A 13,646-nucleotide genomic window follows, 5' to 3' on the forward strand; every position below is an offset into this window, starting at 1 on the left:
ATCTTTTAATCGCTGTGGTAAATGTTAATCTGAAGAATCATGTGACACTGCAGGCTGCTGAAAATTCAGCCTTGCCATCACAGGAATAAATGACATTTTACATTTAACCTTTTTCTTTCCTCTTTTAATATACTTATAATGTAAGTATTTCAGTTTTTTTGGCCATTCCTTTAAGACTTAGATGTAAATTACTGTTGTTATGATTGGCTACCATATATGAAATGAAATAGTTTCAAAAACCAACAATGAAATGTCCATCTGTTACAGTGCCCCTGTGGTGAAAATCAAGCTTTTAATGTTGTTTATATGTCTATGTGTTGTTTTTAATATGCTTTAAGACAAACCATGTGCAAATTCATAAATCAGCACCATTAAGGAGTATTTTCTCTTTAAAACTGCAGTGAACCAAAGACAGTCTTAAAAAACGCGGTTTGAAATCGCTGGTCTTTCTGACAAACTACCAAACTAAACCAATCTGGGTCAACGAGTGGATCTCTAATCTGGTGTGATTGAGTGGAGACGGGGTTCATTTGCATATCCATAGAACCGCGTATACTAAATGGTGCAAGGGTGTAGAGTTACTTTCAAGCTTGACTACAGGGGGACTTTAAGGTTGAACTAAATGATCAGGCACTTCAGCCAGTAGTTGTGACTTCATTATCGTGACTAGTATGCATAATATGAAGCAGGGAAGTTCAGTACGCTTATTCAGAAACAATGTATGTCACCATGGATACACAGTAATGTATAGTATTTCAGCTCGGTACTTGTTGTGCGGCTGTAGTTATTCGAAAGAACTTGTGTGACCTTTACTGATTATGAAGGAGTCGAAAATGAACTCTGAGGCATAATCAAAAGCTGATCGTCTGTTCAGATGATCCACTCAGGAGGGGCGGCTTTATGATTCCACCAGACTGCCTGTAATGAAGCAACAGCTGAAGAGGTCTCTTGAGGGGGTCTTCTGAGAGGTGTGTGAAACTGCCAGGCATAAAGCAGGCGATCTGTTATTTAAGTCCTGAGTGGGCTTATTGACTTAAAAAATAGAGCGAAATTTGTGCTACGCCAAACGAAGCCAATACCAAGCTCCCCTGTCGATGAAAAGTCACATCACTTATTAAAAAACAAAGGCTGCAACAAAATACAAGACGTTTAAGGATTTGCATGTAGTTTTGTTCCTGAATGTCACTTGGGAGCCCAATTTTCACCTCCCCACATCCTCATTGATGTTATTTTAGAGTGCGTAACCAGAAAACAACAAGGAAGCCAGACCGATAACTGTGATCTCGTCTGCCTGTCTTGTCTCTTTGGGCTGTGACAAAATGAAAGAAGCATCTGATGCGACAGGGTGTCTGATCTCAGGTTCTCCCATTGGCGTTGGTCTTGACCTTCTGGAATTACTTCAATTCTTAATTCTAATTTTCTCTGTGCCGGTCCAAATCTAGTTCTTTTCCAACGAGGTATAGTCCCTGCGTTGCGATTAACTTTAAGTGACACTTTAATTTGAATGTAAAAGAGGTGTATTTTGCCTCCAATTTGAGCTCTGCTGTGGGAAGAGCTGTTTTGCTGATAAAACGTCAAAAGGAAAGGTTTCATTTAGCTTCACCTTAATGTGGCCGCAGAACTGTCACTGCTGAGGGTTATTTATGGTTTCCTGTTTAACTGTTGGCGCGCACACAACAGGAAACTTTAAACCTGTTCATTGCTTTGAATTGCTTTTTCTTGCACATTGAACCCTTGGTCAAAGCCAGAAGTGTTCTAGATGATCCAGCTTTTTTGGCAGAAAGATTAATTGGGGCTTATAATACAATTAGTAGGTGCACAAATTGCAACCACGTTGAATCTTCTTAAGATGATATAATATGCTTGATCACTTTTTGATTTATATTTAATGGTTCCATTAATGGCTTTCACATTTTGACCCCGTTACTGACAAAATGTTCCATTAACTCTTTCCCTGCCATCGATGGAAATTTCCATCATTTATGAGACAATGCTTTCCCTGCCAATGATGGAAATTTGCGGCTTTCCGTGTTTTCACCGTTATGTGGTAGGGGGCGCTATTAGGCATCTTCTGAAAGAGTGCTGAATCTCCTGATCAAAACACAGACAAAGAAGAAGAAGAAACAAGCAATATCATATGCATTGTAAATTAAATGTGATTATCAGCATTAAATAGCATATGAATCAAAACTGCCTAATGTTACCGAATTAAATGTCGACCCAGGATGAGCTATAGGACTGTGAATGCTTTGGCTGTGTTGATTTACTCCATCTATGTTTTGATTGTCGTTCTGAATCCCATCCAGACAAATGGACAAAAACGTGATTTTCTTAAAATGTTGCTTTTTTAATGAAACTTACCCACATTCAAGTGTTTATAAAAAAAGGGAAGCATGAAGCTACAATAAAACAGTGTTTTGTTTATTTAAAAGCTTGTTAGTCACTGTTTAGTGAATCAACCTAGTGTAGTCCGATTGCTGAAAGAATGACTCTAATGAATATGATCTTTTTAGTGAATCAAACTAATAAAGTTTGCAACTAACTAAGAGACAAAGCAGTTTAATTACTGACTAATTTAGTTAAAGATGTACATTATAGATTTTGTCAGTGAAATGTTTGTTTTGTTTTGTTGTAGGTCTGCACGATATTGAAGAAAAATACGATATGCGATAACTGATTAAATAATGTGATATTCGAAATGCGAATAAACTTAAATTATTTAAAAAATTATATAACCTACATACATGTTTCACATTCTTTTTGTCAGAAGAAAGCATCCCTACAACTTCTGAAAGTGAACAGCAGTGTTTTATTGTAACATAAGAAGTAAGTGTCATTTTGACATCAGTGTAAACCGGGTTTCAGGTAGGCGGTTTATTTAACAACAGAAACTGAGTAATCAAATGTAAAAAATTAAACCGCTTAGTGTTCACTCTATGAATTAAATATATACTGACTCTTATTAAAGCTACAAAAGTTATTCAGTCAAGAGCAGTAAGTGATTTTCTTCTTGTCTTTTGTTCATGACCCCAGTTATTCCAAGCCGTTGTGATATGTACATTTGCAATATAATGCACAGCCCTATATTGCTGTTTAATATATAGTTTATTCCAGGAATCGGATTCCATTTATGCTGCCTCTAAAAGACTTTTAAAAAGTCATTAAAAACAGAATTGCATTTCTTATTTTCCTATTATTTGTTGTTTAAAAGGACTAAATGAATAATTCATTTGAAAACATAAGCAGTAGTAAAGCTAATGATTGTCTTGGCAAGCTTAGTGTCAATTTAGTATCATTGTACTTGCTTTATCCACACACAACCTGTTTATAACACAGCCGGTGTTCTCCTCGTCGGGCCTCAGATTCATCCGTGAGATGAAGATAGTGCTCCTGTAATCCACTGCCGTGTTATTCTTAAACCAGCTCGGCAGCGCATCTCTGCTCATTCAGCGGCTACATGCACCGCCCGGCGGACCGTGAAATCGTGACATCGAGTCTTTATGCTTTAATGCCTACCTATACCCACGCTGCCTTTCTTCTCTCAGGGAATAAAACGAAAGAAGCCGCGACATGATCTGCCTTTCTCAAAATGAATACTCTGCCCATCTGAGCGAAGAAAATCTTGTCATTGCCTCCATATATATCGTAAATCTATGTTGCAAAAGTTTGGGGTGAGGTATACGGCAACGGCGCAGTGTGCATCAATTCTCTCTCAACCCCTCACTGTGTCAAGAGGCTGTCTGTGTCGCTTTTGTCATGTCTGGGGACAGATAGTGCTGTGACTGGCAGCCGTTGAATGGCTCTAGTGGGGTCCTGTCACTGAAGCTTTCCATGGCCCGTGTCAGAGACGCACCTTCATTTCACATGAATAAAGGATCCGATGGCTGCACAAATTGTGCCTTTTTACCCATCACCCTCTTCTCCCACTCTCTCTCACATCAGTTTCTCTTTCTCTCTCTCTCTCTTCCCATCAAGTTTTCTCCCAGACTACATAAATGGAGACTTTGATTCAATCCTGCCAGAGGTCAAAGCGTTTTACACAGAAAAGGTAAGCGTAGTCTCTCTGGGACTCTCTCGTGATGTCTCTTTTACAACTTTCTTTTTATTTTCATATGTTTGCACATGCTTTACTATCTATCTATCTATCTATCGAGTTGTTTTGAGGTTTATTCCTATATCAAAATTATTATAGTTATAGTTGAAGATGGTGGAACAACCCAAAATGATTAGGAGGTATTCTAATACATTATGGTTGCTAAAATGCTCAATGCAGTATTAAAAATCTACCATATGATTAACCATTTGACTGAGCATAGTTAGAATAGCAATACTTCCCAAATTTTAGTTCTTGGCTTTAAAGATTGTTCCAGTCAAAAAAAAGAAGAAGCCAATTTTTGGCTATCAAACGTTAATGTGATAAATTAATATATTAACAAAATATATAATAAGTAAGTAATTGTTCACACAATTTTTTAAATTATTATATTATTGTATATATTATTTTTATATATTATATATTCTTTCTCTTCTTGGAAGTCATGAAAATAGTTATAATGAAATTAGTAATATTTCCAGAAATTGTTTTAATAATTTGCTTATGCATCAGTATAATGAGAATAAGGTGGTTCTTTCATTTTAGAAGCATGTTTTCCTTTAATTTTACACACTTCATGCAGTATAATTGGGTATTGTACATGGTACATAGTGTACATTCAAATATATAGCTGCTTTTATATTTTAGTATTATAGCATCATATTTGGGGGGTCCTTGAAATCACTGAAATCACAAAATCACTGGCCTAGAGCATGAAACCATTGAAATTCAAGAGGAAATGAACAATTCTGGTTTCTAAATGCTGATTTAGCCTATTGTATATTGATAAATATGCATAATATTTGGCCTATAAAGTTCATCGTAATATTAATGAATTTCAATGTTTGATTTTAAGCACTTTTTGTACTTCAGTATGACAAACTATTTTGGTCTTGTTTCCTGAAGCAAAGCCCTTTGAGAGCCACTGGTATAAATATATCCATAAATTCTCCAAAACTGATATAAAAATATGTTAAATATTAATGTAAGCTCTTTTCCAATATTATTTATCTGGCACACAAAGTTGGGCTGACAACACTTTCTGATTGAGATTCATATTGTGTCCTTTCCAGCTATGGCCCCCTGCCACTCACTTCCTCAAGTCATGTAGATTTCACAGATTCACACCACTGACTTCCTGTCATTCTGGAAAGGTGCAGTGTGGTGTGCTATCAGTCTAGTGGCTAAAGCTCTTAACAAAGCTGGTGAACCTGTGAAGTGAAGTGTTACCGAGAGGCCTCCACTGTGCCCTTGAGCAAAGCACTTAACCGCACTCTTCTCCTGTGGGACCGTCTATGAAATTAGTGTACTGTACGTCAGTTTGAATGAAAACCATCTGCTAAGTAATGAGTAGCAGAGGTTATTTGCATTGTTATAATCCTGCATACATGCATTTTTATGTCATTCCTAAGCCGGTGTATGCGGCTTTTGGGGGAACCGAAGTTTGACAGACCATGACGCTTGAATTTAAATGGGTTTGAAATGGAACAAAAACTAGAGTGATGCTCTGTGGAGGATAAAGGAAGGAACAGAAACAAGCTCCACGGCTGACGTTTAGATGCGTGATTTTCGTGGTACCTGCTGTGTTTGAGAAGTCACCTGTGACGGCCGTGTATATGCAGCCGTTCGAGGGAACTGAGACTGGAAAACGAGCAACGTTCGCCTCTGCCCTTCCTGACACTCAAAGAATTCGCACAGCAAGAGATCCCATTTACAAAACACAAAGCGCGATCAGACAAAAAGCGAGAAGCCAGGGGGCAGTCTGTAGTGTATCAACTTTAAAGTTTCAAAACTTTTTTTTTTTTTTTTTTTTTACAATCAGAGAGGCTGTTGTTTTCCCCTTTAGCCCCATTTTTATCAAAATACTTGATCTGATTTTGTTGGTCATATCAAATTCTGAAATATTAAAATATTTTGTAGTGGTCTTCAACACAGTGTAAAAAGATTTAATAGGAATAACTTCACTAAATAGTTGTCACTTTTTCACACAGTATTTCAACCCAAACATGTTTTTTTTTTTATCACAAACGTCCTTCTATGATGTTTAAGAGGTAATAAATGTGCAGAGTATGTAAACAAAGTCACCTTGAGTTTTTTTTCCTCCTGTCGATGTAAATTAGCCTCATTATAGATACTATTTGCATGCTGCAAGTAATATTACGTTTATTACCGTTTACACCGTTTCTTGATTTGCATAAATCCTTTGCTGAATCTGGTGCTTAACACATAACTAGACTGTGTGCATATAAAATGTGTGTAAAACTTGTGAAAAAAGATATTGACCAATTATGCATTCATACTTAACACATTCATATAAACTTTTTCCAAAATTCTGTTTTATATTTGTCAGCTATCCACATACTGTCTTCCAATTTGACTTATTTTGCTCCAGAACTGCAAGCTAATGGAAACGGCTGACCAGGATCTGACAGACTTCACTAAGTGCTTGGCCATTATGGTGGAGGAGATCAAAGCACAGAAATTGCAGGTTGGACTCTATCTCTCCTCAGCTGCATCTCTCTCTGTCTGTCCGTCTGGATGTTTCTGTCTTATGCTTCAGACCCGCTCCCCAACTTTTTGACCCCATTTGCGCCTCAGAAACACGTGACCACTTTGCATTTGTAGAATATAATAAAATCTGTCGTAATGAACCGCGACTTAACGGCCAATCAATTGTGGCTAAATTGTGCAACAAAAAAAACACCAGTAAACTTTGTCGGTTACATTCTTTAAAATAAATTACATCCGAAATGGAAAGAAAAAAATATCCATATCTGGTTTAGTTAACCCTTGTGAAAAAGAAGTGAACTTTAGCATACTTTTTTACACATTATGAAAAGAAAAGCATATAGTGTACTTAAGTGTGAACAGAATGTAATGATTTAGGATATTTAATTGTATGTTAATTGCATTTTTTTTTTTTTTTTACTGTTCTTATGTATGTAATTTTAAGGCATATTGTTTTTTGCCTTTCCTGCTCTGTGTAAAGCACTTTGGGTCAACTTTGGTTCGTTTAAATGTGCTATATAAATAAAATGACTTGACTTGACTTGACTATGTTACTGGTTAGAAATATAACTATACATATTTAGATAATAATTACAAATATTTAGGTTTAAATTTATATTAAATGGAATTATATGAGCTTTAGAGTGCTTAGGTAGGGCTTAAAGGGATAGTTCACCCAAAAATGAATTTCTGTCATCATTTACTCACCCTTAAGTCGTTCCAAACCTGTATGCATTTCTTTCTTCTGCTGAACACAAAAGAAGATATTTTAAAGAATGTCTGCAACCAAACAGTTGATGGGCCCCATTGACTTCCATAGTTTTTTTCCATACTATGCAAGTCAATGAGGCCCATCAACTGTTTGGTTACTGCACAAATTCCATTATCAAATGGTCACAGAAAACATTTGAAATTAATGTTACCAGGTTTAAACTGGCCCTCTGTGATTCCATATCAAAGTGTGTTGGCCTGCCAAGCTGGGGTGCAGGGAGTATGTGTACTAAAACACAAAATATAAGTTTTGAGATGAGTGCATTACAATGAAACGAAAAGTGGACACTCAAATTCATTGTGAAAACTGAGTTGGAAGAACAGCGGTGTACATTTTCACTTCCTTTTTTACCTGTCAAACATAAAAGGTGAGCTCACACCTCAGCTTCAGTGTGAATTCACATCCTCCAGGAGCTGTCAGAGAGGTTTTGTATGGATATTGTGTGTGTCTGTGTGTGTGTCTGTCTGTCTGCTCCTCCTCTAAACCCCAGTCTGAGCTCCAGGCTTGTCAGACTGTCTGTTGGTCCTCACAGAGATGCCCATCACCGTCACAGACGCTCCAGAGTTTTACCAATATGCGAGCCTCAAGCTCAATCTACATGCATACTATGGCCTTCTAGCTTTTCCTATTGTGTTTATATTCACCTCTGTATCTCAGCGCTACCTTTTGTGTCTTCAAGCTCTCACGGAAGACAAGTAACACTTTTAGAAGTGACTAAGCTTAGCGATTCTCTGTCAGTCTTTCATTGTCTAAAACATAACTACAGCTTGAAATATTTATTTATCTGCTTGTTTTAAAGTGTTGACCCCAATCTGGGTGTCTCAGCCTAAGATGACACAACAACAGAGCGCCCACCGACATTAATGTACTGTTTGATGCATGTTGCACACCAAAAAAAGCAAGACCATGCTGTGGTTGATTGTTTTACAAGTTCATCTTGTCTAATTGAGCAGTTCTTTGGACAGAATAAGTTGCAAAGTGGACCAGATGTTATGCCAGTAATTACAAAAATGGCTCGGTGAGACTTTTCATCTGGGTGTCTCTGATTTGTGCTTGGTTATAACCCAACGTTTGTGCTGTCATCATGAGAAAAGTTTGGATTGCCGTATTAGATATTGCAGGGAATGGAAAGGCATACTTTGACCTCAGACTCCAAGTACAAGTTGCGAACATATCATCATTTCTGCTTCGCTTTAAAAAAAAGTTTTGCAATCAGTCCACATAATTACAGAGGCACTGTAACTTGAACAATTTATGTGTCAGATGTCTCATAAGTCCCACTATTTAAACGAGCCAGTGGGGGCTGGCAGTGAAGTGTTGATTACCCACTGTGCATTTTAAAGAGTTTTTTGTCTCGTAGAGTTGTTGTATCTCACAGGGTGATAGGTACATTGCAGCAGTCAGACAAACGATCCCGGGAGCAAATATCAAAGACATTCTGCCAAGTCAACGCTTTCCAGTCCACACTGTTCCCTCGGAATACTTTCCATAATGTATGACTCTGTTGTTTAGTGAAGACGCACATCATTTTTGGCTGCCGTGGGAAGGAAAAAGCTACGGTGCAAATTTGCAACAGCGCTTTCAGAACATTTATCCTCGACTTGCAGAATCTGTCACACAAACATTCATTCGTTTGTACGTTTTTTCATTCATTTGTTTGTTTGTTCGTTCACTAGTTGGTGCAGCAGCACTTTAAAAACTGGGCTGGCATAAATAACCTTTATCCATTGCTTTGCTCTCACAATCGCTGATTTCTTTGTCCATTCATTAAATTGTTTGTTTTTTTCATTTGTTAGTGCAAGAGCACTTTTAAAACAATTTTTTATTGATTGATTTGTTCACCCATTCATTCAATCGTTTGTTTGTTCGTTTATTCATTCATTTGTTGATTCATTCATTCAATTTTTGGTTCATTAATTTGTTTGTTGATTCATTGTTTGTTTCTTTGTTCCGTTGTTTGTTCATTTGTTTAAGAAATTTTATTCTGGAGTTACATAAATCATAATCCACAGCTTTACTCCTACAATCGCTGATTTGTTTGTCTTTCATTAATTCATTCTTTTGTTTGTGCGATAGCATTTTAAGAAAAACTATCCTGAAGTTGCATGACAAAAAAATCTAATGCTTTGCTCCCACAATCATTCATTTGTTCAGTTGTTGTTTCATTCAGTTGTTTGTGCAATAGCACTTTAAGAGCATCACTCATTCATCTGTTCATTTGATTGTTCATTGGTTAATTTATTTATTTGTTTACTCATCACTCATCTGTTTGCAGATAGACACCATCGTAACACTGGGTGGTCTTGGAGGCCGCTTCGACCAGATCATGGCCACAGTGGAGACCTTGTTTCATGCCCAAAAGATGACGGATTTGCCTGTGGTGGTTATACAAGACCGTTCTCTGGCCTTCCTTCTCCGAGAGGTAAACACTTCTCTCTCTCATTAGCATGTTCTAATCAGTGTTTTCACTTGTGCGCTTTTGACATCCTGATTGCGGCACTTAATGATCAATCGTGATATTAAGCAATTAACAACTGCAGAGACACTTTGCTGCCTCTTTTCTGTTGTTTTCTGTTTGTGCACTTTTGATCTGATCTGAATTACGGCTAAAAATACGAACGATGTTGCTTTATGCGTTGTCAACATTTTCATAGAACAGAACTATACCCGAATATAACAAATACAAGCATGTGAGAGATGCATATTTGTATTTTATGATGTTTTAGAGATGGTAATACAAAGACCAACTCATATTTGCACAATAACACATACAAAGCCCTTGTTTTTAAGTTTGTAAGACATTGTAATCTTGTTCGACTAATAACAAAACCTTACAGAATTGCTCTAGCTGCATTACTTTACATTTCTGTATGAGAACATTTAATCAAGCTCAAAGAGAATATAAGACATTGAGATGATTGTGAGACTCTGAATATTGTAATGGGCCAGAAATTTAAATGAATGCATCTCAGTCTGTATAAAAATGTCCTTGACTATTTCAATCCGACATAAAGCAGACTTATAAAATATGAATTCAGTTCTGTGCAGAATTCATTTGCTGCTATTCTTGGCTTTTCAGAGACGGATCAGAATTAGTTTTGAATAGTCAAACTTTGAAGTTTGTACAACTCACTTTAAGATTAAAATAAAACATCTGCATTTATATATAGCATCTAACTTGTCAAATGCAGTAGGTGGTAATTATGACTTATTTTGGAAGCTTCATCATTCATCTTACTTTTAAGTCTGTGCGTATATAGACAACACTCCACTTTATAAATGTGATAATTGAAATTATCACAATATTGAACTAGACTGACGTTTCTAAATGAGAGCTGAGAACCGCATTGCAAATGGAAGGTTGTCAGTGCCTCTGCATGTGAGAACGTTGATTTCTCTCTTCTGGTCTGCAGTGGCGGATCATATCTTAGCATTTGACGTCTCTCTTGGCATTCTTATCAGATGAGATTACACTAATAATGCTAAATCTACCAGCTAGTCAAGACTGTTTAAGATGGTGAGTGCTAGTTTTGTGCTGAACTATTTGTTGGACTTTTAAAGAATGTACCGGTCACACTTTTATTCCATTCAGGTACAATGATTGCGATACAGGAGCTTTCAAGATTTAAAAAGGACACATACTGTAGACTAGCATACTATATTCCAAATGTTATCAAGTCATATAACTTTGTGTGAAGATGACAAATTTTTGTAGTTCACCCAAAATGTAATATTGTGCCATCATCTACTCACGTCTCACCCTCATGTCGTTCCAAACTTGTATGACTTTCTTTCTTCTGTGGAACACAAGAAAGGATGTTTTGAAGAATGTTGGTAACCTTGTTCCATTGCATATATACACCGTATGAGGATGTTTTGAGAAAAGTCTCAGCATTTTTTTTTTTTTGCTTAATATTTAAGTGAGTGATTTATATATTGACATCATACAAAATATAGCCCACTCAAATACTACTCAAATCATATTTAAACTATTGTTACTGTTTTTTTTTAAATAAATTAAATTCATTAAAATTATACATTTAAAAATTGCATTCATAATTTCTCTCAACTCATCCACCATTTATGGGAGCAGCTCACTAGGTTTTCAAACAGAGTTTCACCCGCATTCTGTGACCTTCTCCTGCTCTTTTTCTCACACTTAACAGGGCAAACAACACCGACTGAATGTGAACACCGGCTTGGAGGGGAAATGGTGTAGCCTGGTTCCTGTGGGCTGCCCTTGTCTTACCACCACTTCTGGGCTTAAATGGAACTTGGGTGAGTTGCATGCCTGTAGGCCACAGGTCTGTCCACCCACTCACACACCAAAACACAGACATCCCTGAGAACCGTGGCCCAGCCTGTACCATCATCTGTGCTCCATTTACATGGCCCTGTCCTAGATAGGAGACATTTATCACCCATGACAGCTCAAATCTCCAGCAAACTCTCACTGATGTTACAGTTGATGCAGTTTGTCATGCCTAGATTTAGAAAGATCTCACATTTGCATCATTGTATTTTAGCTTCTCAATGGCATTTGCTTTTGAATTGTTCATTTTGTTTCATAAATACGCTATTTCCTCCAGGGATGGCCCATTGATAGGATGGCTCTCACAGATTAAACTATAGAAAGAAAAAAAAACTAGTTTTGGGGACATTGGTTTTGTACTGTGTACTGGACATACTGCACAGTACAATCCATCATCACTTTAACATTAGACAGTTCTTACTTCCCTTTTTGAATTATATAAAGGAATATGGAGTAATTTTTGCTTTTCTTATATTAAATGTGAAGTTTGTAATTGCTTCGTGACCGAGATCACCAAAGTCTTGCAGAAAATATTGTTTTCATAAACACTACCCCCATCTGCCATTATTTAGAACCGATATTCTCAACTCTGGTTTACTTTCCTGCACTGTTTAATGGTGTTCTCACACTTTAATTTGGTTCTCTTGGTTCTTTTGGTCCTAAACAAGTAAAATAAAATAATACATTTAGTCCAGATTCGCTTAGCATTTATACTGTCATATTGTGACACAGAACCTAAAGATACAAAAAACGGCTTTTATGATGTATATTTTATGACGGAACTTGTCCAGCATCCAAAACAATGCTGTGTGCTTGCTGTATGTGCGTATATATGATGAAGCTGACAACTCACGAAGAGCTTATAAAATGTGTAAAAGACTCAGAAATCCCTTTGTCATACACAAATGATCTGCTGCGAGGAGCTGAGGTACTGATGCCTGTACCGCACTGTGATGGGCAACATCGCGACTATGATGAGAAAAAACATTCATTCATTCACACCAGAGTTCGTTTGCAAGCGGACCAAGAACCTTCTTTTCAGCGGCCTCAGTCCACTTGTTTAGTGCGCACCAGGGTTCGGATGGCAGCGTTCCACTTATTCAAATGAACCGCACTAACAGAGCAATTGCACCAGTGTTCGTTTTAATCGAATCAAAAACTCTAAACCTAATCAAACACACCTGAACAAGCTAATCAAGGGCTGTGTCCAAAATCGCCCCTTATAGGGCACTATTTGAGGGGACAGCCATTTGTAGTCTGAAACCATTGTGGACGTTATCGAGTGCACTCATTTAATCCCATAATCCACCACAATAACAAGTGTACACTCGTTAGAGAACACTCAACAGTTAGAGAATACCGATAATGCACTGTTAAGGTTGTGCCGAATCAATTCCCCCGTTCATCCAACCATTTTCCAAACTGCTGGTCCAGTGTTACCTTGGGAAAACCCAGACAACTTCCAGCAAATTTAGATTTGCTCTGAAAGTTAGTCTGGCAAAGAGCTCATTCAAGCCCATTTCCAATCCGTCGAAATCGAGGCACCAATCAGAAACGTTGGGGCGGGCTTTACACGATGACGACAGCGCTGGGATTTTGAAGCAGATTTTGTAGCCTACATTACAAAGATGGATGCCGCCGTCGAACATCACTCATTCGAATCAGCTATCGCGTCTGTTTTAAGCGATTTGGACGTTTCCTTTTTGTTAAAAACCGAGCAAAGAACAACACTCGGAGATGTTTCTGCCGCTCTGCATACGTCATCTCCTTCATCGCTCTGATTGGTTTTAGGTCTATCCGCGACGTCCGTTGGTGACGCCCCTCTGGAAATGATTTGTCTATGACGCTTTGCCAGACAATAACTCAGTTACAACTGAGAATGGTCTGGTTTTAACCAGGCTAGGTCCAATGTGGGTGCAGTGTAATATCATACAGATATATTAAGGTTCATTTATAATTAA

General features: G+C 37.5%; 1 protein-coding gene across 1 annotated transcript in view; it reads left to right on the forward strand.

Moving 5' to 3' along the window:
• Positions 1 to 13,646, forward strand: part of tpk1 (thiamin pyrophosphokinase 1) — a 78,853-nt gene that overhangs the window by 28,663 nt on the left and 36,544 nt on the right. The window contains exons 5-8 of the mRNA XM_056248807.1: positions 3,976 to 4,048; positions 6,486 to 6,581; positions 9,649 to 9,795; positions 11,540 to 11,651. Coding sequence (XP_056104782.1) covers positions 3,976 to 4,048; positions 6,486 to 6,581; positions 9,649 to 9,795; positions 11,540 to 11,651 — 428 coding nt within the window. The remainder of the gene's footprint in view (positions 1 to 3,975; positions 4,049 to 6,485; positions 6,582 to 9,648; positions 9,796 to 11,539; positions 11,652 to 13,646) is intronic.

The sequence above is a fragment of the Rhinichthys klamathensis genome, unplaced genomic scaffold, assembly GCF_029890125.1.
Source record: "Rhinichthys klamathensis goyatoka isolate OS25496 unplaced genomic scaffold, OSU_Roscu_1.1 h1tg000059l_1, whole genome shotgun sequence".
Taxonomy (NCBI): domain Eukaryota; kingdom Metazoa; phylum Chordata; class Actinopteri; order Cypriniformes; family Leuciscidae; genus Rhinichthys; species Rhinichthys klamathensis.